We start from the raw sequence: 23566 nt of genomic DNA, 5'->3' as shown, positions 1-23566 counted from the left end.
AAAGCATAAACAGACGTTCCCTGAAGAGATAGCGCTATTGGGGAATTCTGGAATTTCCCAAGGCAAGCAGCAATTCACTGTCAATGGTGGTGCGATGTAATATGGTCAAGGCTAGAAGGTATACAGCTTTTGTCAAATGAACGTCAAATGTTGACCTTTTGTTCATTTTAGCTAACACTAACCCTTTTCCAAACCTTAATCTAATTATTCTAACCTGCTACGTTAATTCTCATAAACTGTTGCATAAATTCTCCTAACCTGTTACAAAAAGTCAAATCTGACAAAAACTGTATCCCATCTAGTCAAAAACCATGAATGGTTGAGCGCGTGCTTGCTGACGCAACGGTAATCCCCTTCCTGTTGTTTTGCTCTCGGCAGTACTAACACAGTACAGTATGGTTTAGAGTACAGTATGGTTTAGAAACTCTGTTTTACTATCATAGGTAGAACATATCTTTGTTACTATCCTCAGACACCCATTATAGTTCGCACAAAAGTTGGTGCGCCAGTAGGCAGGCAATAGTTGTTGTACCTGTTCAAGTAAGCAAGTCAACAGTCAGAGACCGCATATTTACTGTATGTAGCCTGATCTTTGCAGACGCTGCGTGTACAATTGCTACAACTACCTCATTTTACAGGTAAGATATAGCCTAGCAAGTTTGGAAGTGAACATTCAGAATGGTTTTGTTGTTTGATTGAATGTCATGACATTTCAATATCAGTAAAATCTTAGACGAGTCTAGTCATGTTATTAGAGCTTTAGAAAAACATGTGTACAAGAATGTTGCAGATCGAACATGTTCTTCACTTCTGACAATATAGTAGACTGGCTTTTGTGAAAAACTGTTTCCTAAACTGGCGGAGTAATTAGGTGTCTTTTGAGTAGTGTAACTTCAATATATATATATATATATATATAAAGAAAAACGTTTTATTTCAACGAATTATATTGTCATATTGTTAAAATGACTATAATATGGTAGACTGAACTTCGGACGACTATTTTTTGGGAGAAATAATGAGAAATAATGGCCACGGCGGACCTGATATCGCCCATAATTCTACAACCATGGAAGTCGCGTTCTGAGTGCCTATTAAGTGCCAGATAAAGTTGACGACTTCATTTTAAATCACCCATAAATCCCCATGTGGGAACTTTTTGTGACAGTAACAATTATTATTCGAGAAATGACAGTGGAAACGCCTTTATGAGCAAATATTGATATAATAACCATCATATCGACGTAAACTTGGGAGTCACGCGATGATATGTTGTGTGGTCCTCCCATTACGATTCGGGAAACCATCGAGTTTATTGAACTACAGATTAAATAAATTAGGATGGATTTCACAGGGTGGTGAATGTGCACGGTGATGAGTTTGTTGCTCCTTTCCATTTCCAATAAATATCGAGGGTCTTATTCTGGTGACATGATGATCAATGCTTGACTGCTGTATGACAAATACTAATATTCTCGCTCTTGTCCATAATAATCTCATGTATTTTACCCGCACAGGCAACCTGCACTGTATCTGCGAGCTGTTGGCTAGAGCATACATGTCAAGACGAGAGTAAGCATATTTCATTTAACATAACAGTTGTTGTGACAAAACTATCGATAGAGTTGAAAATGTAATGGAACCACATTGAACTTTAGATTTTTATTCGGTACATGAAAAAAAAAAGCTACAAAGTAAATTTTGTGTGTGCTATTGTAACCGGAGAGGGACGTAAAGCAACACGGTTACACTGTCATCAAGCACTGATTTTTTTTATCTGCAATAAGTATTTTTAGTGGGAAAATTCACAAACAATATTTTCTTTATGCAGATTTTATAATATTTGCTTTAAAATATGTCGCCAATTGGATGGAAACCTAGCCAATGATGGTTTAAACATGGATAAATGTTGTGGTTAAGTGGGTTCCAAAAGGGTTCTTCGGCTGTCACCATAGAATAACCCTTTTTGGTTCCAGGTATAACTATTTTGGGTTCCATGTAGAACTCTCTGTGTAAAGGGTTCTACCTGGAACTCAAATTGGAACCAAAAAGGGGTCTACAAAGGGTTCTCCTGTGGGGACAGCCAAATAACCCTTTTAGGTTCTATATAGCACCTTTTTTTCTAAGAGTAGAGAATGCAGTGGAACATGTCAAAATGCTGAATATTGGCACTTTAGCAAGTCTTTATTCAAACATTTGTTTTCCATGTCGTCTATAGTAAAGAGCACTTCATTTAATATAACATGCTTTAAAAATTCAACATTGGTGCACAATTTCTACTTAAAGGCAAAAGGGCAGGCTACATTCATAGCACAGTGAAATTACTTTAATCCAGTGAAAGTTTTAGAGGAAATGCTGACTGAGGCTGGGTGTGTGGAATGATGATGCAATTCTGACAAGTCTTCCTTAAAATGAGAACTAAAAGTGTTGACAAAACAAGAGATTTTCTACTGCTTTATGGAAATACCCTGACATTTCTCCCTATGGAATTGTGCAATAGAATGAAATGTTTTTAATTTCAGTACCCTCTGTCTGAGCTGTTATTCTATTTCTAGTAATAAGACTTATTTAGTGCCAGAATAACAAAAAGTTGTCAATTTAATAATTCTGTTTTTCTTTCAGACCAATTGAAACTGAAAGTCAGCATCCTTTCAATTGCATAAGCGATCATAACACCCGTCATGGAGCTGTCTCACACCATGGAAACAGAGGAGCTGATGACCTGCCTCCAGATCCAGCTCTACCACCCCCAGCAGGCCTCTAAGGCTCTTTACCGCCTGCTGCCCCTGGACGCCAGGCACAAGCACCCAGCCGAGGACCCTCTGAGGCTGGGCCGGGACGCCCACGGCTGCACCTTTGCCCTGGCCGACCCACGGGTCTCCCGCAAGCAGCTGGCCTTGCAGGCCTACCTCACCGCCAACAGCCCCGACATGCTGTTCTCTGTGCAGAACCTGAGCCAGAAGGGACACGTGACGGTCAACGGGTCGGAGTTGGGGTACCTGGAGAGGGCAGAGCTGCCGAATAAGGCCCTGGTCCGGTTCGGGGAGTATGAGGTGCTGATATGTCGTGAGAATGGAGAGGCAAAGGGGAGCTTCGAGGTGGAGTTTGGGGTGCTGGCAGTGCCCCCTTCCAGAGAGGTGGGCATGCCAAGTATGGTTCCCGTCATGGATACAGGCTCAGACCATTCAACCAATGCCATCCCACCACTCATGAGCCATGGGCCGATAGAGATGGATGATACAATCATGTACCAATCGTGCAGTATGTTTCTGTCATAGACAATGATTTTCTCTTTACCTAGTAGCAGTTGTCTAACCTGTTAGTGATCCCTTCACGCGCCAATCCCTTTAGCGGGATCGATTTGACAACATCCAGTGAAATTGCAGAGCGTCAAATTCAAACTACAGAAATGTCAAGATTCAAAATTCACGAAAATATACGTGTAATACATCAAAATAAAGCTTAACTTTTTGTTAATCAGATTTTGAAAAGGCTTTACGGCGAAAGCAGACCATGTGATTATCTGAGGACAGCGCCCCGCATACAAACACATTAAAATCATTTTCAACCAGGCAGGTGGCGACACAGAAGTCAGAAATAGCGATATAATTCATGCCTTACCTTTGAAGATCTTCTTCTGTTGGCACTCGAAAATGTCCCAGAAACATCACAAATTGTTGTTTTTGTTCGATAAATTCCGGTTCCAACTCGCCCAACATGACTACAAAGTATCTAATAAGTTATCTGTAAACTTGGTCCAAACATTTCAAACAACGTTCCTAATCCAACCTCTGGTATCCTAAAACGTAAATAATCGATAAAATTAAAGACGGGATAAACTGTTTCCAATAACGGATAAAAACAATGTGAAGCGCGTTCCAGTTCACGCGCACCAAACAATAGAGTCCACTTGGAGTGACCCTTACAATGAACAGCCCTACTTCTTCATTTCTCAAAAGAAAAACAACAACCAATTTCTAAAGACTGTTGACATCTAGTGGAAGCCATATGAACTGCAACCAGGTTCCTATTAAATAATAGAAAACCATTGGGAAATACTATGACCTCAATTTTTTTCCCGCCTGGATGGTTTGTCCTCGGGGTTTCACCTGCCAAATCAGTTCTGTTATACTCACAGACATTATTTTAACCGTTTTAGAAACTTTAGAGTGTTTTCTAACCAAATATATTATATGCATATCCTAGCTTTTCATCCGGATGTGAAAATACTGCCCCCTATCCCACAATATTGATGTTAAACATTGTATAATCTCTCGTGGACAGGAAGTGACAAACTTTCACAATAATTTTACTTCTGGGTAACCGAGATTAAACATTCTGTAAACTTAATCATACTGTTGACTGTATGTAGCGCCAAGCCATTGGGACCTCAAGTGTAGTTTTTCATATCACTCCGCAAGTGTTACTAAGACTGTTACGTTATTATATAAAATGTGAAACTAAAGCTTCTGAATATTGCCCTTTTTCATGTAGTTCAAGTATCAGTGTTCAATGAAAGATGGGGTAGGATCATATGGTTTTGTAACTGTTTTGTAAATGTTGACTATAATAATAAATATGTTTTTATTTGATTATTGTGTTACACGTCGTATACTTGCCAAAGCCTTTAACAAGTAATTCAACTTTTATTTTGCAAGGCACCAAGGTTTCTGGACCAATCAGACGGCCCTGAATGTGTTTGCATTTGGTGAAGGGTCAGGGAGGTACATAGAGTAGCTTCGGGATTGTATTCAGACCCCTTGACTTTTCCCACATTTTGTTAGGTTACAGCCTTATTCTAAAATTGATTAAATAAATAACAATTCTCAGCAATCTACACACAATACCCCATAATGACAAAGCAAAAACAGCTATTTTTGTTTTGCTCACTATTACAAATAATAGATACCTTATTTACATAGGTATTCAGACCCATTGCTATGAGACTTGAAATTGAGCTCAGGTGCATCCTGTTTCCATTTATCATCCTTGAGATGTTTCTACAACTTGAATGGAGTCCACCTGTGGTAAATTCAATTGATTGGACATGATTTGCAAAGGCACACATCTGTCTGTATAAGGTCCCACAGTTGACAGTGCATGTCAGAGCAAAAACCAAGCCATGAGTTCGAAGGAATTGTCCGTAGAGCTCCGAGACAGGATTGTGTCGAGGCACAGATCTGGGGAATGGTACCACAAAATGTCTGCAGTATTGAAGGTCCCAAAGAACACAGTGGCCTCCATCATTCTTAATTGGAAGAAGTTTGGACCCACCAAGACTCTTCCTAGAGCTGGCCGCCCGGCCAAACAGCAATCGGGGGAGAAGGGCCTTGGTCAAGGAGGTGATGAAGAACCTGATGGTCACTCTGACAGAGCTCTAGAGTTCCTCTTTGGAGATGGGAGAACCTTCCAGAAGGACAACCATCTCTGCAGGACTCCACCAACGAGGCCTTTATGGTAGGGTGGCCAGACGGAAGCCACTTCTCAGTAAAAGGCACATGACAGTCTGCTTGAACTCTTTGGCCTGAATGCCAAGAGTCACATCTGGAGGAAACCTGGCACCATCCCTACAGTGAAGCATGGTGGTGGCAGCATCATCCTGTGGGGATATTTTACAGCGGCAGGGACTGGGAGACTAGTCAGGATCGAGGCAAAGATGAACAGAGCAAAGTACAGAGAGATCCTTGATGAAAACCTGCTCCATAGCGCTCAGGACCTCAGACTGGAGCGAAGGTTCACCTTCCAACAGGACAATGAACCTAAGCACACAGCCAAGACAACACAGGAGTGGCTTCGGGACAAGTCTCTGAATGTCCTTGAGTGACCCAGCCAGAGCCCGGACTTGAACCCACTCGAACATCTCTGGAGAGACCTGAAAGTAACTGTGCAGCAACACTCCCCATCCAACCTGACAGAGCTTGAGAGGATCTGCAGAGAGGAATGGGAGAAACTCCCCAAATACAGGTGTGCCAAGCTTATAGCGTTATAGCCAAGAAGAATCAAGGCTGTAATCACTGCCAAAGGTGCTTCAACAAAGTACTAAGTAAAGGGTCTGAATACTTATGTAAATGTAATATTTCAGTTAAGTATTTTTTATAAATTTGTAAACATTTCTAAAAAACTGTTTTTGCTCTGTCATTATGGGGTATTGTGTGTAGATTGATAAGGGGAAAAAACGATTTAATCCATTTTAGAATACGGCTGTAACTTAACATTTGGAAAAAGTCAAGGGGTCTGAATACTTTCCGAATGCACTGTAGATCCAGACATGTGTGGAGAAGTAGCGTGCCGTTTGGCCTGAGGAAGGCGTCTGGGTAGCCAGGCAAAGGGCCACTAGCTCTGAGGAAGTTATGGCTCATCTGGACTTGGGTTTGGTCCTGTCAGTTCTCTTGTGCTCATCCATCCACAGGAGGTAACCCCGTCAGCCGCCCCTCCTGGAAACAGCGATAAACCCCAGAGTCGGACGGAGAGGACCAGTGGATGAGGTATCCGTTTCCCCCATGTGAGTGATCTAGGGAGTGGGTTCTGTTCTTTTGGAGAAGGTCCAACTGGGTTAGAGGCTATGCATCTCGTTCCCCGTATACAGGGCTGTGGACAGAAATAAAAAGAGTTATAACAAGTGGCTAGTGGGCTCGGAAATATCCAGTTATACATTATGTTCACGAATAAGCCATTATAGGGGTGGCAGAGTAGCCTAGTGGTTAGAGCGTTGGGCTAGTAACCGAAAGGTTGCAAGTTCGAATCCCCAAGCTGACAAGGTACAAATATGTCGTTCTGCCCCTGAACAAGGCAGTTAACCCACTGATCCTAGGCCGTCATTGAAAATAAGAATTTGTTCTTAACTTGCCTAGTTAAATAAAGGTTAAATAAAAATAGGTGTGTTGAAGGCGCTCCCTTAATATGACCTTACTAAAGAGCCCCTGAAGTGGAAAGGACCATCAGCTTACCTGTACACAGAGACAGAGGGACATGTGAGCAATGTCCAAGGGGGCGGTGATGTCAACAGGCTTCATGAGTGACAGATGGAGCATCCGTTTTAGAGTGGGAACATCATGTCGACGAGAGGTCGGGCAGTCCTCCCGGACAATGGAGAAAACTTGCAACCTCTCTACACGTCTCTGAACCATCCCACATGGAAGAGCTTCCACGGGCTTCCCCTCTCCTGTGCTCACAGTGTGTATAGCACAACCTAGGTAAAGGATAGAGGAAACTAGGAAATAGCACTTCTCAGAGGGTGACATGACACTACAACTCTTTGTCACAGGGAGTAGCAAAATCGAAACAAAGTGGTATATGTATTATTATCATCTTTCTTACCAGCATTTATGCAACTACACACCGACTCACTCAACCCTCTCTTCAAGTTCCCCACAACGATTGCAAACCTGCCAGGCACCCACCTCCACCTCCCCTAGCCTCACTATCAAGTTCTCCCTGCACCCCAGCTCCAAACAAGCCAGGGTTACATCACCCGACTGACAGGAATAGATAAGACTCCAGAGTCATGAACCCAGGTCTCAAAGTGTGTAGTGAGGAACCAGGGCAAACCAGTGGCAGGGTTGAGGGCTGAGTAGAGCCACAGTGTAGGTCTTGCCAGTGCCACACTCAACCAATGGGGCTTCAGCAAAACAGTAAGCCACACCCCAGACAGGAGCATGACCAATAAGCTCACAGTAACAAAATCCATTGTCCTCCAGGACTAGCCTAGAGTATTTTTGTCTGGAAAGCACCTACTCAGGCATCATATGCAGTTCTTTGCCGTTGAGTGTTGCATTTCAATGCCTCTGTACTTCCCCAGTGTTCTATTTGGAAGTCCTTTACCATTCCGTGATCTCAAACAGCTGTGATCATTTGTGAACGGTGCCTCAAGAAGACAGGATAATTTGTCCATACTCAAGCAAGAAATAAAGTAATCAATTATACATAAAAATAATTTATTCATTTTTGGTAGTTAGATTGGTAAAATAAATACATTTGAAAATCAGTGCTTTGCAGTAATATTTTTGCAGTTGAGCATGTAAGCAAAATCAACACTGATGGCAACAGTAAAAATAGTTTACAATTTTTTTTTTTTTTTAATTTGTGACAATACATAGAAATGGTGAGCATCGAGGACGACATTTTCCTGATGTCACTTCAACTCAAGGAGTCATCTGGTCAGGAAATGATTATGCAGCAGTCAGACAGTATTCCTTCTTCCAACCAAGTCCCTCCTAAAGAAAGACAAGATTATTTAAAAAAAAAAAGGTGTAATTTTACCCCCTTTTCTCCCCAATTTCATGATATCCAATTGCGATCTTGTCTCATTGCTGCAACGGGCTTGGGAGCCAAAAGTAGAGTCCTCCAAAACATGACCTGCCAAGCCACGCTTCTCAACACCTGCTCACTTAACCCGGAAGCCAGCTGCACCAATGTGACGGAGGAAACACCGTTCAACTGACGACCGAAGTCAGTTTACAGGCACCCGTTCCCCCACAAGGAGTTGCTAGAGCGCGATGAGCCAAGTAAAGCCGCCCCCCAAACCCTCCACTAACCCGGACGACGCTGGGCCAATTGTGCGCTGTCATATGGGACTTCCAGTCACGGCCGGTTGTGACACAGCCCGGGGTTTGATCCCAGGCTGTAGTGACGCCACAACACTGCGATGCCTTAGACCGCTGCGCCACTCGAGGCCTGAAGAGATTTCTTTTTACGTCACTTTTCCCCACATTAAACCTAAAATACAAAATGGAACAGAGAGATGTCTGACCATGGGCCATTGCACTTCCTGCATGAGGACCGATCTGGTAGCGGTGGCACCCATTCACAGCATACATAACCCTGAAGAGCAGTGTCAGAATATCAAGAGGAGCTGAAGTCCACTTCTGTACCAACCTCTGGAAAGAAGACCATGGCCTAGAGGGGAAGAGATGGGAGAAATAGGATGGAAGGCAAGTATCATTAAAAAGGACATGCTAAGCATTGGGGAAGTCTGTTCATCCATACAACTACAAAAATAAAGTATATCTTTACTTTACTTTTCCAACATGACACTTATTCCAACATTTCATTACTGATACCTACATGGTTACACTATTCTGCTAAATTAATTTCACAATACCTTCCCTAGCAGAATTCCACTTCCGTACCAACCTCTTGTGCAAGGAAAGAACAAGAGGCCTAGATGTGGGGGATAGGAGCAATAAGATGGGGATCAGTTAGATAGAAAAGGATAAAGACACTAAGCATGGGCAAAGTATGTCATCAAATGGGACTTAAAGGTACTAAACATAGGATTTTTATTTTTGTTGCATTGTAATTTCAGAAAATGTCCATAATATATCTGCCGCTAATAGTGGAATGAGTGTTTCAAAGTATTACTTACCCGCCGCTAGTGTTGGCTGTGATATTCGCCTATCATTTGGGAAAGCTGTTTGACTTGTACCATCTAAATCGCTGCGAAATATCTTTTCAAAAATAAAAATAGTTTTTACAGCTGTTTGAAGCTGGTAGACTATTCACCAACTTCAAAAAATAACTTTTGTTTCACTGAAAAGACCATTCACAGCAATTTGGATTGTACAATGATTCACTTCACTATACAGTGCTTATTTTCTCACAAACTGAAATTGAGCGAACAGTGTAGAATTTTACCAACCAGTTAATGACTGGCAGTTTACCTAGTGGAAATCGCTCTAAGTCAGAACAGCTTTCCCATTTTGACACGTGCCGCTTCAGCGGGGAAACCAATAGGCGAATAGCACAGCAAACCACAACACTGGTGGGTATGTAATACTGTGAAACTATCATTCCACTATTACTGCAGATATTATGGAAATCCTGAAATTACAAAGCAATTTTTTTAAATCAAATCTGTGTAGCACCTTTAAAGTACAATAAATCACAGTTCTGTATAAATGACCTTAATTGAACATTACCTCCACATGTCCATATTGTAGGATACAGCAAAAGACAGCACGACCGTCTCCTACATTGTGTCCACAACACCTATCCACAGATCATGGTTCTAACAACCTACAAAAAGCAGAAGTGCTAAGAATACCAGGGCTTATTGTCCTATGTATCATGGGAGAGGGCATTAGTTAGATCACTAAGCCAAAACATTACATTTATTTAAGAGAATGATGCTGAAGAACATGGAGCATGCAGTGGTTGAAAGATGGAAACTGTGACATTGTAAAATTAAGCATTTTCAGATATCGCAAGAGATTATACATTTGCCACCGCAAAGAAAAAGATGGTAATTTCCCCACTACTTTGAATATAAATTAAAAATTGAAAAGCGTATTTTTCAGAATGGACCGAAATGCCATAGATTAAGTTAGTGCTGCTGCATATTGGCTTTCACTGACTGCAATGAGCATTGTCATGAAGCGCCTATAATAACGAGGAAAGATGGGGAAGTTCAAAGTGACGATAGTTCAAATCTGTTTATTAAAAAGCTTTGAAATCAAAAATGGCATCTGTAAAGAAAAGAAAACCATACATAAAACGCAGCTTTGGGGTATCTAGGTATGTAAATCGGCATATAATTGAACACAAAATGTCTAACAAATCAAATTTGCATAGGTAGTTAAATCACTACGCTAACAGTTGCGTCGCAAAACGTCTTGAATACTGGTAAGTACCACCCAAAACCAAGATCACACCAGTTAAAGCGATATTACACTAACACGTTGTTGGACTGATTATGCAAATGAGAGTGTGGTTTATTAATCAAACTGAAGCTAGATACAGCTCTGAAAAAGACATCTGCAGAATCTTCGTAACATTCATGTTTACCAAAATTACATGGATTGCTATTTAATTAACATTCAAATAGTCCCTTCATGAATATCACAGTTTAGAGGGTTTGTATCCATGAAAATGATTTTATGAAGGAAGAAATTTTATGTTAGGTCTTAGGCCAACATAGAGCCCTTAGGAGTACTGCGTCATTTCAAAATAGAATAACACCTCAAAAATACAGTAACCCCCTCTGCCTTTATCCTTTGCCCCAAAACATCTTATGAACCTCGAACAATAAAATCAAGCAGAACAAATGTAAAACAGTTCAAGAAAGAGGACGAAACCGTAGACAAAAGCGTATTTTTTTGTATGGGTGCCCGCAAGCAATAGAGTATCTTCCAGTAAGTCGCAGGTGAACGCAACGCCACAGACGAAGGGGGGGTATAGTGCCACGTGCATCAGGAGACGACGATCTTGTCGGATAATTTAACCCTGGAAAGAGAGCAAACCACACAAGTCAAGCGCATTTTACTCATGGAGGAACGCGCTGAGGTTCAGTAAAACTTCCAGCATTCTTTAAAAGGCATATTACGATTTTACATTGTTCAGTTGAAGCAGATTTGGAGTTTGTAAAAAGCTAAGGATATGGTGAAACAATGCATTTGGAGCTTTTCTAGTCTGGTATTTTAAGCGAGACACTGAACGTCAATGCGAGGAGTCACCCCTAATTCAAACCTTCCACTCCCCATTGTTTTAAGTGAGCTAGAAGTGTAATTGCATAGTGTACTATCCTGTTTCTGATATCTCACCTTGAGTCAAGCACCAGTGTGCGTTCAATACGAGTAGCGGGCAGGAGGGGCCAGAGGCACCCTCTCAGCATAGGGGTCTCTGGTACGTGGTACGCTGTACATCGCTGGCCTGGACAGAGGAGAGAGCCGAGAGCGCTCATAGGAGTAGCCGTTACCTGCGGGGGGCATGGGGGGAGGGGGTCTTCTGATGGGACTGCGATCACGGGCATAGTAGGAGGACGGAGGAGGGAGGGGGCGACGCTCGTACGGGTTGAGGGAGGAGGCCCCAAGGCGCTCCCTAACCATGGCAGAAGGGGGTGGTGGTGGAGGGGGTATGGCGCCAACACGCCTTTCATCTCCATAGCCTGAAAGGCCACCGTAAGGGGCAGGGCGCGCTCTGTACTTCTCATAGTAATCGACCACCCCGTAGCTTTCCCTCTCACGCTCATAAGCACGCTCTGGGAGGTAAGGGGCTCGTCTAGGGGGAGGTGGTGGTGGAGGGGGTCCAGGGTAACCCCCTGACATGCGACCTCTGTAATGCGGGGGCTCACGCATACCCCTGTCCCCAGGGTAGCCACGGGGTGGTGGCCAGTATCCACCCCTATCTGGTGGGGGGCCGTAATCCTCTTCCTCCCCTCTGGGACGGCTTTTTGACATCTGAACGTGAATCCGTTTGCCTAAGAGGAAAACCATGATTAACAGTCAGACAGTGACATGCAAGTCCATATTTAACTTCAGGACTTTCCAACAGTTCAATCGTAAATCTTAATGAGGGTAATTTTCTTACCTTGGAAGTCAGTGTTGTCTAATCCCTTTATGGCATCCTTGGCCTCATCTGAGTTGGACATGTGAATGAATGCGAAATTTTTTATGATGGCACATTCTGTCACTGTTCCATACTCCTCGAACAGAGTGCGGAGCTCATCGCCGTTGCCTTTCTCCACATTGGCCACATGAAGTTTCACTGGACCCTGGTTCTTCCCCCTGCTCGGCTCCACATTGATTGGCCTGCCATGAAGCTTGAAGAGGTGCAGGCTGCGGATGGCTTTCGTTGCAGACTTGCGGTCATCCATGTGGACAAAGGCGTAATTTTTGAACTTTGCACATTCTGTCACTGTGCCATGTTCAGTAAACAGGGCCTCAATCTCATCCTTTTCGACCTCGTTAGGGAGGTTTCCAATAAAGATCTTCACCATATTTATGTTAACGCAGAGCCTGTGAAAGAGGAGAGGCATGTCAATATACCAGTTAGGCTGCAAATAAAGTCGTGATGTCAAGTGAGTGGGCGGCATGGACAGGAAGTGCAATGGTTAACGTTATGTTAGCTAACTAGTGCAATTTAATTCAAACTGGCCGAACAATTACTGAATACTAGTTAGACAAACTTTGTTCAATGTCTAAGTTCACATTTCTAAAGTCTGGTAAGCAAAGTTGGAAAGCGGAGTTAGCTATAGAATATCGAAAGTAGGCAAGACTTCCTCCATCACAGCGTCGACTGGGTGGCTAACAACTTTAGCAAGCCAATTTAGCTAATGTTAGCTAGCTAGCTAAGGACGTTAGCTATGATAGTTAACTAGCTAGCTCAATATAACGACCAAAATAAAAATGTCAAATTCATGCAATACAATTATCGTAAAGCAAGTTCAGGCAGTTCATTTGGCATAAAAAGATAGAAATAAAGAATACATTGCCGTAGTAAGATTCCACAAACTCACCTCACTGCTACTAGGACGACGACACACGTTAACGTTACACCAACCCTTCTTCTATGCGTATAATGGCGGTCCACAAACAAACGTTTGAGGTGCATGAAGCCGATATAACACCTCACGTCCGTTTTTTTTAACAATGCAACAAGTCCCGCCCACTAACAAGTTTAATTGGTGAATGGCCTTGCCAGTAAAATATTCGCCGTCAAATACGCAGCTTGATTGGACAAACTGGCATTAAAAAAATGAATTTAAGGAGGAGAAAAAAGGGATTAGCTCGTTTTGCAAGGCCCGGTGCCCCGGGTAGGTAGAGTATACATATTTTAGACCATTCCATTGGCCTTTAAGTGAAATCTCCAGTTGAACCTGGGAACCGACCCATGCAAAACGAATTGGCCTAATCACAACAAGGTGATTTTCAAATTAATCTTCCGGTAAATCGACTCAATTTTGGTCTTCTTTTTTCAACCCATGTGCTGCTCAGTGCTAACCAATGTAAATAGATGCTCACATGTGTCAGTATACCTACACCCAAATAATTCATTTTCAGACAATTGAAGTTCGAATATTTTATTAATTAAATGAATATTCTCTAAAGTACAAAATTGGTATGGTACATGAATCAGATACCGTAGTTGCATGGTTGTGTTAATCGTGTAATTTTAAGTGTTAGCGTCTAACAAGCTATATAAAACACTAAGGACGTTTATATTTTAATTCATTCATTGCAATCAATGTCATTCTGATAGTGTTATGATTTCTCTAAAAGTGTTTGCTTTCCTATAATTTTTTAAAACAGATATCTATGTGATGCACTGTTGGCTGGCTGTGCTGCCTGTTTCACATTCTAGAATGGCACTCATCCACAACCCCCTAATTTATCTCTTGCTTATGCTGGCTATATTCTATTGTGGCGCGGAGGTGTAGTGTCCTACAGGCATAGGCTGTAGATACATAGAGGGGGGAGAAAGGGCTTGAGGGGGATGCATGTTGATCTGGACAGGGGATGGGACATGGCAGAGGAGGTGAGTGCGCTGACGTAACTTCAGCTCTCGGGCCATCTGGCACCAGGCACAGGGGGTGCAGAAGGCGACCAAGAGGCAGTCGTTGCATATGGTCCCCTACAGGCGGTGGTGGTAGGTGGGGAGGATATGAGACAGATATTAATTAGACAGATGGGTTGTCAGATCATGTGAATACAATGGCTTTCATTCCCATGATCGCATCTCTTCCACTGACCCTATTCAATTATATAATATACGCCATTGGCCCTATTATTGCAGTCATTTTGATTATGTATTTATTGATCTTGTCTAGCATCACCTGACAGCTCTGTGTGTATGAGGCACTAGTTAATTGTATAATAGGAGATGTTACGATATCAGCAAAGAGTAATGTCAGGGGTGTTTCACTCTACCTGGATGCGGTATCTCTCCCTCATGGTGCTCCGGAGGGCCAGAGAAACAGCTGGGATACAGTTGACGAAAATGTCCAGCAGTGGGAGACAGAAACACTCCCCAAAGTCTGTACTCATCTGACATCTCAGGCAGCATGGGCACCAGAACCCAAAGCAACCTGACAGGAGACAGACAGACAAAGTTACTCACACACGCATGCACACACACGGACACACACACACACACACAGACTCATTAAAAACACTCACAGATCTTCATGTCGTCACAACAGTCACAGATGCTGCTGCTCCACACCCCAGTCTTTATGTCAGCAGGGGCCCGAAACATGCCTGGCTGTATGTTCACTACAGCCATCGGCTGGGGCTGGACTGCCATCACTATGGATATACAGAGGACAATGCAAATCAAAAGCACTGCCAGAGATCTGCCCAGGTAATATGGAGTTGAGTTATATGAGGAACTGAAAATAATATGCATGAATATATATCCACATGAGTTTTGCTGATTCAATACACAATTATTCAATTGTATTTTTGTTATCAGGTTATTCAGCTAAGATACTCCTGGAATTTAAACTTCTGAGGTCACAAAGAATACATCTCCTTTCACTATTGCCAAAGGAAGCAGGTCAGTAGCTAATACAATAGTGTTTATTGGTTGGTATGACGAGCTAAAACTCTAGTAGCAGGCTGGTTGTCAGGAAGTATGTGTAAACTCGGCTCAAAGGGGCGGGTCTGGTCTTTTCACAGTAAACAGAAGAACAGAGGCACGTCTCCTCCCCTTCAATTCATCTCTAGGGAACTGGTAGTCTTGCTAGTCAGATGGGTTGCCTCCCACTTTAACAATGTTCCAGCATTCACTAGTGCTGTTGCCTATGTGTTGCTCTAGGTCTGGGATTTTAGAGACTACGGAACTGGTCTCTCAGAGCACTCAAAACAATTGAAGTTGTGGTTCAATTGTGGTGTGGTTATAAACTGGTTTAGGTACTCACAGAATGGGTCAATTTTGTGTGCGGTTAATGTTCTGATCTATTGTAAATGTCACAGATTTTCTGCTATGATAACTTTAGCATTTACTTTGACGTATTACTATATGCAATGACAGTGTTCAGTCTCTTATTAATAACTTATCAACACCTCTACAGCTGAATATAAAGTTATTATTTCAAAAACACCATCCATCATTTATTTCACATACAAATTACCAGATATACTATATTGATTATCATATAACCACATTAATGGTAATGATTTTGCTAATGATATTTTAACCCACTATATTTTTGTAAACAATTTTTATTTCCAAATTATTTGAAAGATACCTCACATTGCACATCAACATTAATATTGTCTGTTTTCAGTTATGACATAAAAATAAAATTTTACTTATCATCGAAGAACCACAAAATACATCTCAGCCTACCTGCTTCTGGAGGTGATGGTGATGGTCAGGTCTACGGCGTGTCTCGGAGGGGTGGAGATGCAGAAAACAAGGCTGGATACACAGAATTCAATTCACATGGACGGATGGGTCGACACACAGCTAATGATATCTCAGGTGAGCACAGGTTAGTGTATACCTGGGGTTCTCTCTGGCAACCAAATGTATCGGTGTGGTGGGTGGAACCTGTGTGTGTGTGTGTCACTATCACTTGTGCATTGTCATAGGTGAGAGTGGGGTAAGAGTTCATCTTTTACATTTAGAATCGCTACATCAAGGGAAATACAGTATTCTTTCTAACAAAGATATCTACATTGAACAAAAATAGACATGCAACATGAAACAATTTCAAAGATTTTACTGAGTTACAGTTCATATATGGAAATCAGTCAATTAAAATAAAAAAATTGGTCATAATCTAAGGATTGCACATGAATGACTGGGAAAACAGATGTGCATCTGTACCTTTAAAAAAAAGGTAGGAGCGTGGATCCGAAAACCAGTCAGTATCTGGTGTGACCATCATTTGCCTCATGCAGCGCAACACATCTCCTTCACTTAGAGTTGATCAGGCTGTTGATTGTGGTCTGTAGAATCTTTTCCCAATCCTCTTCAATGGCTGTGCAAAGTTGCAGGATATTGGCGAGAACTGGGAACACGCTGTAGTACACATCAATCCGAAGCATCCTAGACACGCTCAATGGGTGACATGCCTCTTGAGTTTGCAGGCCATGGAAGAACTGGGACGTTTTCAGCTTCCAGGAATTGTGTACAGATTCTTGCAACATGAGGCCATGCATTATCATGCTGAAACATGAGGTGTTTCCAAGTGATCTCTTGGCACAAAACATTAAGGACACCTGCTCTTTCGATGACATAGACTGACCAGATGAATCAAGGTGAAAGCTATGATCCCTTATCAATGTCACTTGTTAAATCCATTTCAATCAGTGTAGATGAAGAGGAGGAGACAGGTTAAAGAAGGATTTTTAAGCCTTGAGACAATTGAGACAAGCATTGTGTATGTGTGCCATTCAGAGGGTGAATGGGCAAGACAAAAGATTTAAGTGCCTTTGAACGGGGTATGATAGTATGTGCCAGGCGCATTGGTTTGTGTCAAGAACTGCAACGTTGATGGAATTTTCACGCCCAACATTTTCCCATGTGTATCAAGAATGGTCCACCACCAAAAGAACATCTGGCCAATTTGACACAACTGTGGGAAGCATTGGAGTCAACATGGGCCAGCATCCCTGTGGAATGCTTTCGACACCTCATAGAGTCAGTCCATACCCATACAAATTGAGGCTGTTCCGAGGACAAAATATTAGGAACGTGTTCCAAATTAAGGTGTGTTCCTTATATACTCAGTGTAGACCCCCCTGTTCAATATCACTTACCCTTCCATTTCTTGACCAGTTGTTTGGGACAGGGATGTTGTTTGATATGCCAATTCATAGGCAAATTCTCAACATTTGAGGCTACTAAGCCCATTGGTATTTTGTATTTTTGTATTTATTATGGATCCCCATTAGTTCCTGCCAAGGCAGCAGCTACTCTTCCTGGGGTCCAGCAAAATTAAGGCATTTATAAAATTGTGAAAACATTACAATACATTCACAACTGATTTCACAACACATTTAGTGCACCGAGCTGTCTGTTTGAACTACCGGCACACAGTTCGGACACCCATGCATATCCCACAAGACATGCCACCAGAGGTCTCTTCACATTCCCCGCTGTTTCATAAGGTGTATTTTTATCTGCTTTTTAATCAAATTTTACTGCTTGCTTGAGTTACTTGATGTGGAATAGAGTTCCATGTAGTCATAGCTCTATGTAGTACTGTGCGCCTCCCATAGTCTGTTCTGGACTTGGGGACTGTGAAGAAACTTCTTGTTGTCACGGATCCCCCTGGTACTGCTGCTCATTCTATTCACCAGCTCCGGAGGTCTACGTCACCGGCCTTCTACTGGATTCATTACCATCAACCCCGAACTGTCTTGTCTCAATTCGCACACCTGGTTCCCATTCCCCCTGATTAGTATGTGGATATATGTGCCCTCTGTTCCCCATTGTCCTTGTCGGTTATTGTTACCATGTCCGTTGGTCTTGTGAGCACCTGTGCTGTTGTCATGACATTGGCCTGTGGGTAGTCAAAGACACGACACTGTTGTATCGGCTTCCATGCTACGTGTTATTGTGCACTTGTTTTATGGGTCTCGTCCTGTGTATTATTTAGAGGTTTACACCTCACTCTTTTGTTTGGGTGGAGAAAATAAAAAACCCTATTACGTATTCCTGCGCTTGTCTCCTATCATTATACAGCGTGACACTTGTTGCATGTCTTGTGGGGTAGGTATGAGTGTCCGAGCTGTGTGCCAGTAGTTCAAACAGACAGCTCGGTGCATTCAACATGTCACAAATACAAGTAGTGATGAAGTCAATCTCTCCTATACTTTGAGCAAGGAGAGATCCCCATCTTAGCTACTGTTGTATCAATATGTCTTGACCATGACCGTTTACAATCCAGGGTTACTCCAAGCAGTTTAGTCACCTCAACTTGCTCAATTTCCACATTATTCATTACAAGGTTTAGTTGAAGTTTAGGGTTTAGTGAATGATTTGTCCCAAATACAATGCTTTTAGTTTTGAAATATTTAGGACTCACTTATTCCTTGCCACCCATTCTGAAACTAACTGCAGCTCTTTGTTGAGTGTTGCAGTCATTTCAGTTGTTGTAGTAGCTGACGTGTATATTGCTGAGTCCGTATGCACAGACACACTTTAAAGATTGAAAAAAGTACCATGAAACTGGTCTGTGAGATGCTTGATATATTTTGCGAGCTCAGACCCAATGTCATCAGATAAGACCTTGAGTGCCTCTGCTACTCTATCATAGCCTATCTTTCGCACCGGTACATTTTTTTGGTTGTTGTCAATGTACCTCTTCAGTGTCATTGTCTATTTTTTATCCCTTGCTGCTGCTAGAATGGACTTCTTCCCTTCTCTCACTACCTTGGTTGCTCTCTCAAGAACCTCAAGAGGGGCTAGACCCCTTCTTGTTTTGTGTTTGTATACACGGAAGATGCATGACGATGTCTGCTCTGAAATAATAAAAATGCACTATCTTGAGTTTATACGCATGACACTGCAAAAACACTATGCATATTATGCATAAAACGGACAAAATGTAATCATAATTTGTTTTGGGAATGGCGGCCATTGGCTCAATTTAACCCAAGGCAAACATTTTGACTCTATTAGCCAACACCGCTACAAGGATGCACTTTCATGCTAGGTTTAGGACCTGATATTGTAACTTATAGAGACCCCAACTGATGTACAAAACAATCTACTTTGGTGTAAATACAAGCACCATGAACCATATAACACAAATTAATTTGACTTTGTGAAAATCCGACGTGTCTTCAGCTCCCGAGACATCTGACACGAGGCACAAAGCCTGCAGAATGTGACCACTAGGCAGTTATCACACATTGACCCCTATAGGGAAGAGAGAGAGAAATTCAGGAACAGGTCAAGGACATGTCTGTAATGGACAGTTGTGATGACATTCAGCCCACTACCCACCCAATAGGGCAGCGCACAATTGGCCCAGCGTCGTCCGGGTCAGGGTTTGGCCAATTTAAGAAATTGTCTGCCGTTCATACAGAGAGAGAATTTAAAACTAGAACTAGCGCTAACTAGAGGTTTTCCCGGTATGGTTACTTGGTCAGGAAAAACTCCTAGCTGTAGTTGTCATGACACCTGTTGTATTTACCTGGATGTGGTAACTCTCCCTCATAGAGCTACTCATAGACAGAGCAACAAATGGGACTGGGGCACAGTAGAACACGTCCAGCAGGGGGAGACACGCACACTGGCCAAGCTCACTGGCCGTGAGACACCACAGACAACAGGAGCACCAGGAGCCACAGCATCCTGTGGGAGGGATTGGGTGTTTATGAGGTTATAGTTCAACAGATTAAAGAGCGCTGATGAAGGCTTCTTACATGATCATAATTTGAGTTAATTTCAATATGGAATTGAGGTAGGACTGTCCCTCAGAGAGACAGATGGTAGACAGACAGGCAAACTGACAGGTTTGTGCTCTTATAGATGCCCATGTCTTCGCAGCAGGCAAAGAGACCACTGCTCCAATGTCTGCCATCTCTGCTAAGACCACAAAATGTCTAGAAGGAAAATACCACTTTGAGTTTTATGCAGGCTATTAGATTTGATGTTGTGATCACAGGAGGTTGGTGGCACCTTAATTGGGGAGGACGGCTTGTGGTAAAGGCTGCAGCGGAATTAGTGGAATGGTATAAAATACTGTCCATCAAACACTGTAACGGTCGTCATATTCGTTCTCCTCCTCAGACGAGGAGCAGCATGGATCGGACCAACACGCAGCGAGGTATGTAGACATAATGATTTTAATAGGCAAGACGAACACTGACACGAACTACACTTGATAATTTACAAAATAACAACGTAGACTGACCTGAACATGAGAACTACATATAACGAAGAACGCACGAACAGGAAAAACGAACGAACGAGACAGTACCGTGTGGTGCAACAAAACACAGACACAGCGACAATCACCCACAAACAAACAGTGAGAACAGCCTACCTTAATATGGTTCTCAATCAGAGGAAACGTCAAACACCTGCCTCTAATTGAGAACCATATCAGGCAACACATTTAACCCAACATAGAAACACATAACATAGAATGCCCACCCCAACTCACGCCCTGGCCAACTAAACACATACAAAAACAACAGAAAACAGGTCAGGAACGTGACAAACACATCGTTTCCATACCATAGTCATCACATTGTTGTACACTGTACATTAACTTGTAACAGCCAAAACACTATTGTACATCAATCAAATTAAATCAAATGTATTTATAAGGCCCTTTTTATATCAGCAGATGCCACAAAGTGCTAGATTTATATGAACTGAAATGGCACCTTGGCATAAACCAAACACTGAATCGTTAATCAATCTTGATTTCTAGCACACGGATAGGTGTCCATTTTGTGTAACACAGTAATGTCTTTGCTGTCATATGTATGTGGTAATAACAGTCCATGTAACAACATCAGAGAGTTAACAAGGAAAAATGACCCACCTATTGAGAGGTCAGTGCTGGTCTTGACTTGGGGACTGTCAGGTGTTAATGTAACAGTATAACTTTAAACCGTCCCCTCGCCCCGACACGGGCGCGAACCAGGGACCCTCTGCACACATCAACAACAGTCGCCCACGAAGCATCGTTACCCATCGCTCCACAAAGGCCACGGCCCTTGCAGAGCAAGGTGCAACACTACTTCTAGGTTTCAGAGCAAGTGACGTAACTGATTGAAACGCTACTAGTGCGTACCCGCTTACTAGCTAGCCATTTCACATCCGTTACATTAAGATGGAGGTGATTGCGACGGATCAAAAGTGCCTTGTTACATACTACGTTACTGTTAAGGGCAGCACATTTACTATTGTCTGTGTATGTCACCCTTTACTAATGTATTTGCTAATATTTACTGACTCTGAAAGCCATGGCCGCAAGCATACGCCCTGAGATTGAGCAAATATCAGCAATATGGTATTATGCCTTATTATGTGGTTGTGGATGGAAACTATTGGTGGGGGAAGGGGGAGTTTGCCCAATGCTATATAAAGTGTTTGGGTTTAAGAAAAGCTCTCTATAAGCCTATATGTGAATGACTAAATTATCAATCATACAATGGGAATATACTCTTACATACTGTAAGAGTAAAATGGGCCCAAATCTATCATTGGATGCAATGGATACTTGTTGAGCTTGCTCAACCAACCATAGAGAAGCATTGAGGAAATCTGAGAGCAGACCTCTTTAGTTGACTGAGCTGATGTCTGGAATTGCTGAACTGGACATGCAGTACCCCACTGGACACAAAATGGTTGAATCAATGTTGTGATGAGGAATCTATGTAGAAAATACATTGGATTTGAAAAAGTTATCAACTGATGTTTTATTCTGAGGGTGTTTTTTTGTTGTTGTTTGAGGGTGACATTTCAACCGCTGTTATTTACTGCTGCTCTTTAATTATTTGTTATTCTTATCTCTTACTTTTTTTGTTGTATTTTCTTAAAACTGCATTGTTGGTTAAGGGCTTGTAAGTAAGCATTTCACTGTAAGGTCTACCTACACCTGTAGTATTCGGCATGTGTGACAAATACGATTTGATTTGATTTGATCATTGTAACACATTTTCAATGTAGACAAACCTTTAATAAAATGTTTATTTTTGGATGAAATGGAGACATGAATCCAACATATCAATGATTCATTTAGAGACAAACTGGATTTTGAATTGTGTTTGGTTGTCAATGCAACCAAATGTCCACATTTAAAGGAGATCTTCTGCTTGGATAGTTCCATCTGTGCCACTGACTTAGTCTGGCTTTAGTGTGTCTACAAATTAATAATTTATATGTTGGATACATGTCTCCATCTCAACCAAAAATCTAAATTAAAAATAAATTAAATCAAATCAAACTTTAAATGCACTTTAAATAAGGTTTAATTGTATTTAGTTGTGTTCTTTAACTTTGATTCTTGGTTGAGATGGAGACATGAATCCAAAATATCAATTATTAAATTGTAGACAAACTGGAAATTAAAGCCAGACTAAATCAGTGGCACAAAATATACATCTCCTTCAAACGTGGAAAACCAAACACAATTCAATTACACTTTTACAGTAAATAGCCTACTAACTTGTTGACAAGTTAACAAATTATATGTTGGCTTCACTTCTCCATCTAAACCAAAAATAAAAGTTCAAGAATAGAATTAAACCAGTGGCTCAGATGAAACTATTCAAGTATTAGATATCCTTCAAATGTTGATGTTTGTCTGCGTTGTCAACCAAGCACAATTCATTAATACTTTTGTAAAACAGTAAATAGCCTAAAGTTAAGGCTACCTTACAAACGAATGTAACTGTATTTATTCAACCTTAAAATTAGTAACACATCCATGGCCATATTTTGAGGTTTGTTTACTGTAACTATAAATGTCTTCTTATGTAATTATAGAAAGTGTGCATGTTCAAGATAGCAGGCAAAGGTCGCAGGTCTGTGGAGATGTTCACAATTGCTATAATAATCTATCAGAATCTTGAACAGCACTGATCACTTGCGCTATGTACTTTTAATGTGATCTCAACTATAATCCAGGTCATTTAGTTGTGCTATTAGATGAAGCACAGTGATAATACATTAAGTTGTTGTATAAATATAAAATATCTGACATGGTATTTCCATTTGAACTTTGTTGTGCTTTTAAGCTTTTAAATGGTTGAAAGCACAGTGATAACACATTTAGATGGCAACTTAACCAAAAATCACACATTGTTTTTCCATAGTAATAACACATAGGGAATTCAAAAAACTTCAGACTGTCTTTTTGAGTGGGTGAATAAAG

General features: G+C 41.7%; 3 protein-coding genes across 4 annotated transcripts; 1 reads left to right on the top strand and 2 right to left on the bottom strand.

The window, feature by feature from the left end:
* The first annotated feature begins 317 nt into the window (after positions 1–317).
* LOC139534477 (TRAF-interacting protein with FHA domain-containing protein A-like) lies at positions 318–4592 on the top strand. Its single transcript, XM_071333653.1, has 3 exons — positions 318–638; positions 1518–1572; positions 2623–4592. Exon 3 carries the CDS (start codon positions 2682–2684, stop codon positions 3276–3278), a length of 597 nt encoding a protein of 198 aa, XP_071189754.1. The 5' UTR covers positions 318–638; positions 1518–1572; positions 2623–2681; the 3' UTR covers positions 3279–4592.
* Positions 4593–8052: 3460 nt separating this feature from the next.
* On the bottom strand, positions 8053–13450 carry LOC139534476 (RNA-binding protein 4.1-like). Of its 2 annotated transcripts, XR_011666953.1 has the most exons (7): positions 13232–13371; positions 12304–12731; positions 11538–12193; positions 9918–10014; positions 9101–9159; positions 8750–8895; positions 8053–8213 (listed from the first exon to the last, which is right to left on the bottom strand). XR_011666953.1 is itself a non-coding variant. In XM_071333651.1 (4 exons), exons 1-3 carry the CDS (start codon positions 13324–13326, stop codon positions 11562–11564), a joined length of 1155 nt encoding a protein of 384 aa, XP_071189752.1. In that variant the 5' UTR covers positions 13327–13450; the 3' UTR covers positions 10416–11220; positions 11538–11561. The 2 variants fall into 2 exon arrangements, 1 of the variants encoding a protein (XP_071189752.1); XM_071333651.1 differs by lacking the exons at positions 8053–8213; positions 8750–8895; positions 9101–9159; positions 9918–10014 and adding an exon at positions 10416–11220 and having other exon boundaries at positions 13232–13450.
* A 333-nt stretch (positions 13451–13783) lies between these two features.
* LOC139534478 (cornifelin homolog A-like) lies at positions 13784–16155 on the bottom strand. Its single transcript, XM_071333654.1, has 4 exons — positions 16066–16155; positions 14892–15020; positions 14643–14800; positions 13784–14346 (listed from the first exon to the last, which is right to left on the bottom strand). The coding sequence occupies exons 2-4, from the start codon at positions 15016–15018 to the stop codon at positions 14131–14133; spliced, it is 501 nt and encodes a 166-aa protein (XP_071189755.1). The 5' UTR covers positions 15019–15020; positions 16066–16155; the 3' UTR covers positions 13784–14130.
* Between the last annotated feature and the right edge of the window lie 7411 nt (positions 16156–23566).

Source organism: Salvelinus alpinus, chromosome 11 (genome assembly GCF_045679555.1).
Source record: "Salvelinus alpinus chromosome 11, SLU_Salpinus.1, whole genome shotgun sequence".
Classification (NCBI taxonomy): Eukaryota; Metazoa; Chordata; class Actinopteri; order Salmoniformes; family Salmonidae; genus Salvelinus; species Salvelinus alpinus.
This window is presented reverse-complemented; position numbering and strand designations above follow the sequence as displayed.

Excerpts from the sequence above, each read along its gene's own strand:
- LOC139534478 (XM_071333654.1), bottom strand. The coding sequence starts at position 15,018 with ATGGCAGTCCAGCCCCAGCCGATGGCTGTAGTGAACATACAGCCAGGC. Across the intron at positions 14,801-14,891 it reads TTGTGACGACATGAAGATCT|GTTGCTTTGGGTTCTGGTGC; the intron begins GTGAGTGTTTTT and ends GTCTCCTGTCAG. Across the intron at positions 14,347-14,642 it reads GGGAGAGATACCGCATCCAG|GGGACCATATGCAACGACTG; the intron begins GTAGAGTGAAAC and ends CACCGCCTGTAG.
- LOC139534476 (XM_071333651.1), bottom strand. The coding sequence starts at position 13,326 with ATGCACCTCAAACGTTTGTTTGTGGACCGCCATTATACGCATAGAAGA. Across the intron at positions 12,732-13,231 it reads GTCGTCCTAGTAGCAGTGAG|GCTCTGCGTTAACATAAATA; the intron begins GTGAGTTTGTGG and ends CCTCTTTCACAG. Across the intron at positions 12,194-12,303 it reads AGACAACACTGACTTCCAAG|GCAAACGGATTCACGTTCAG; the intron begins GTAAGAAAATTA and ends TTTTCCTCTTAG.
- LOC139534477 (XM_071333653.1), top strand. The coding sequence starts at position 2,682 with ATGGAGCTGTCTCACACCATGGAAACAGAGGAGCTGATGACCTGCCTC.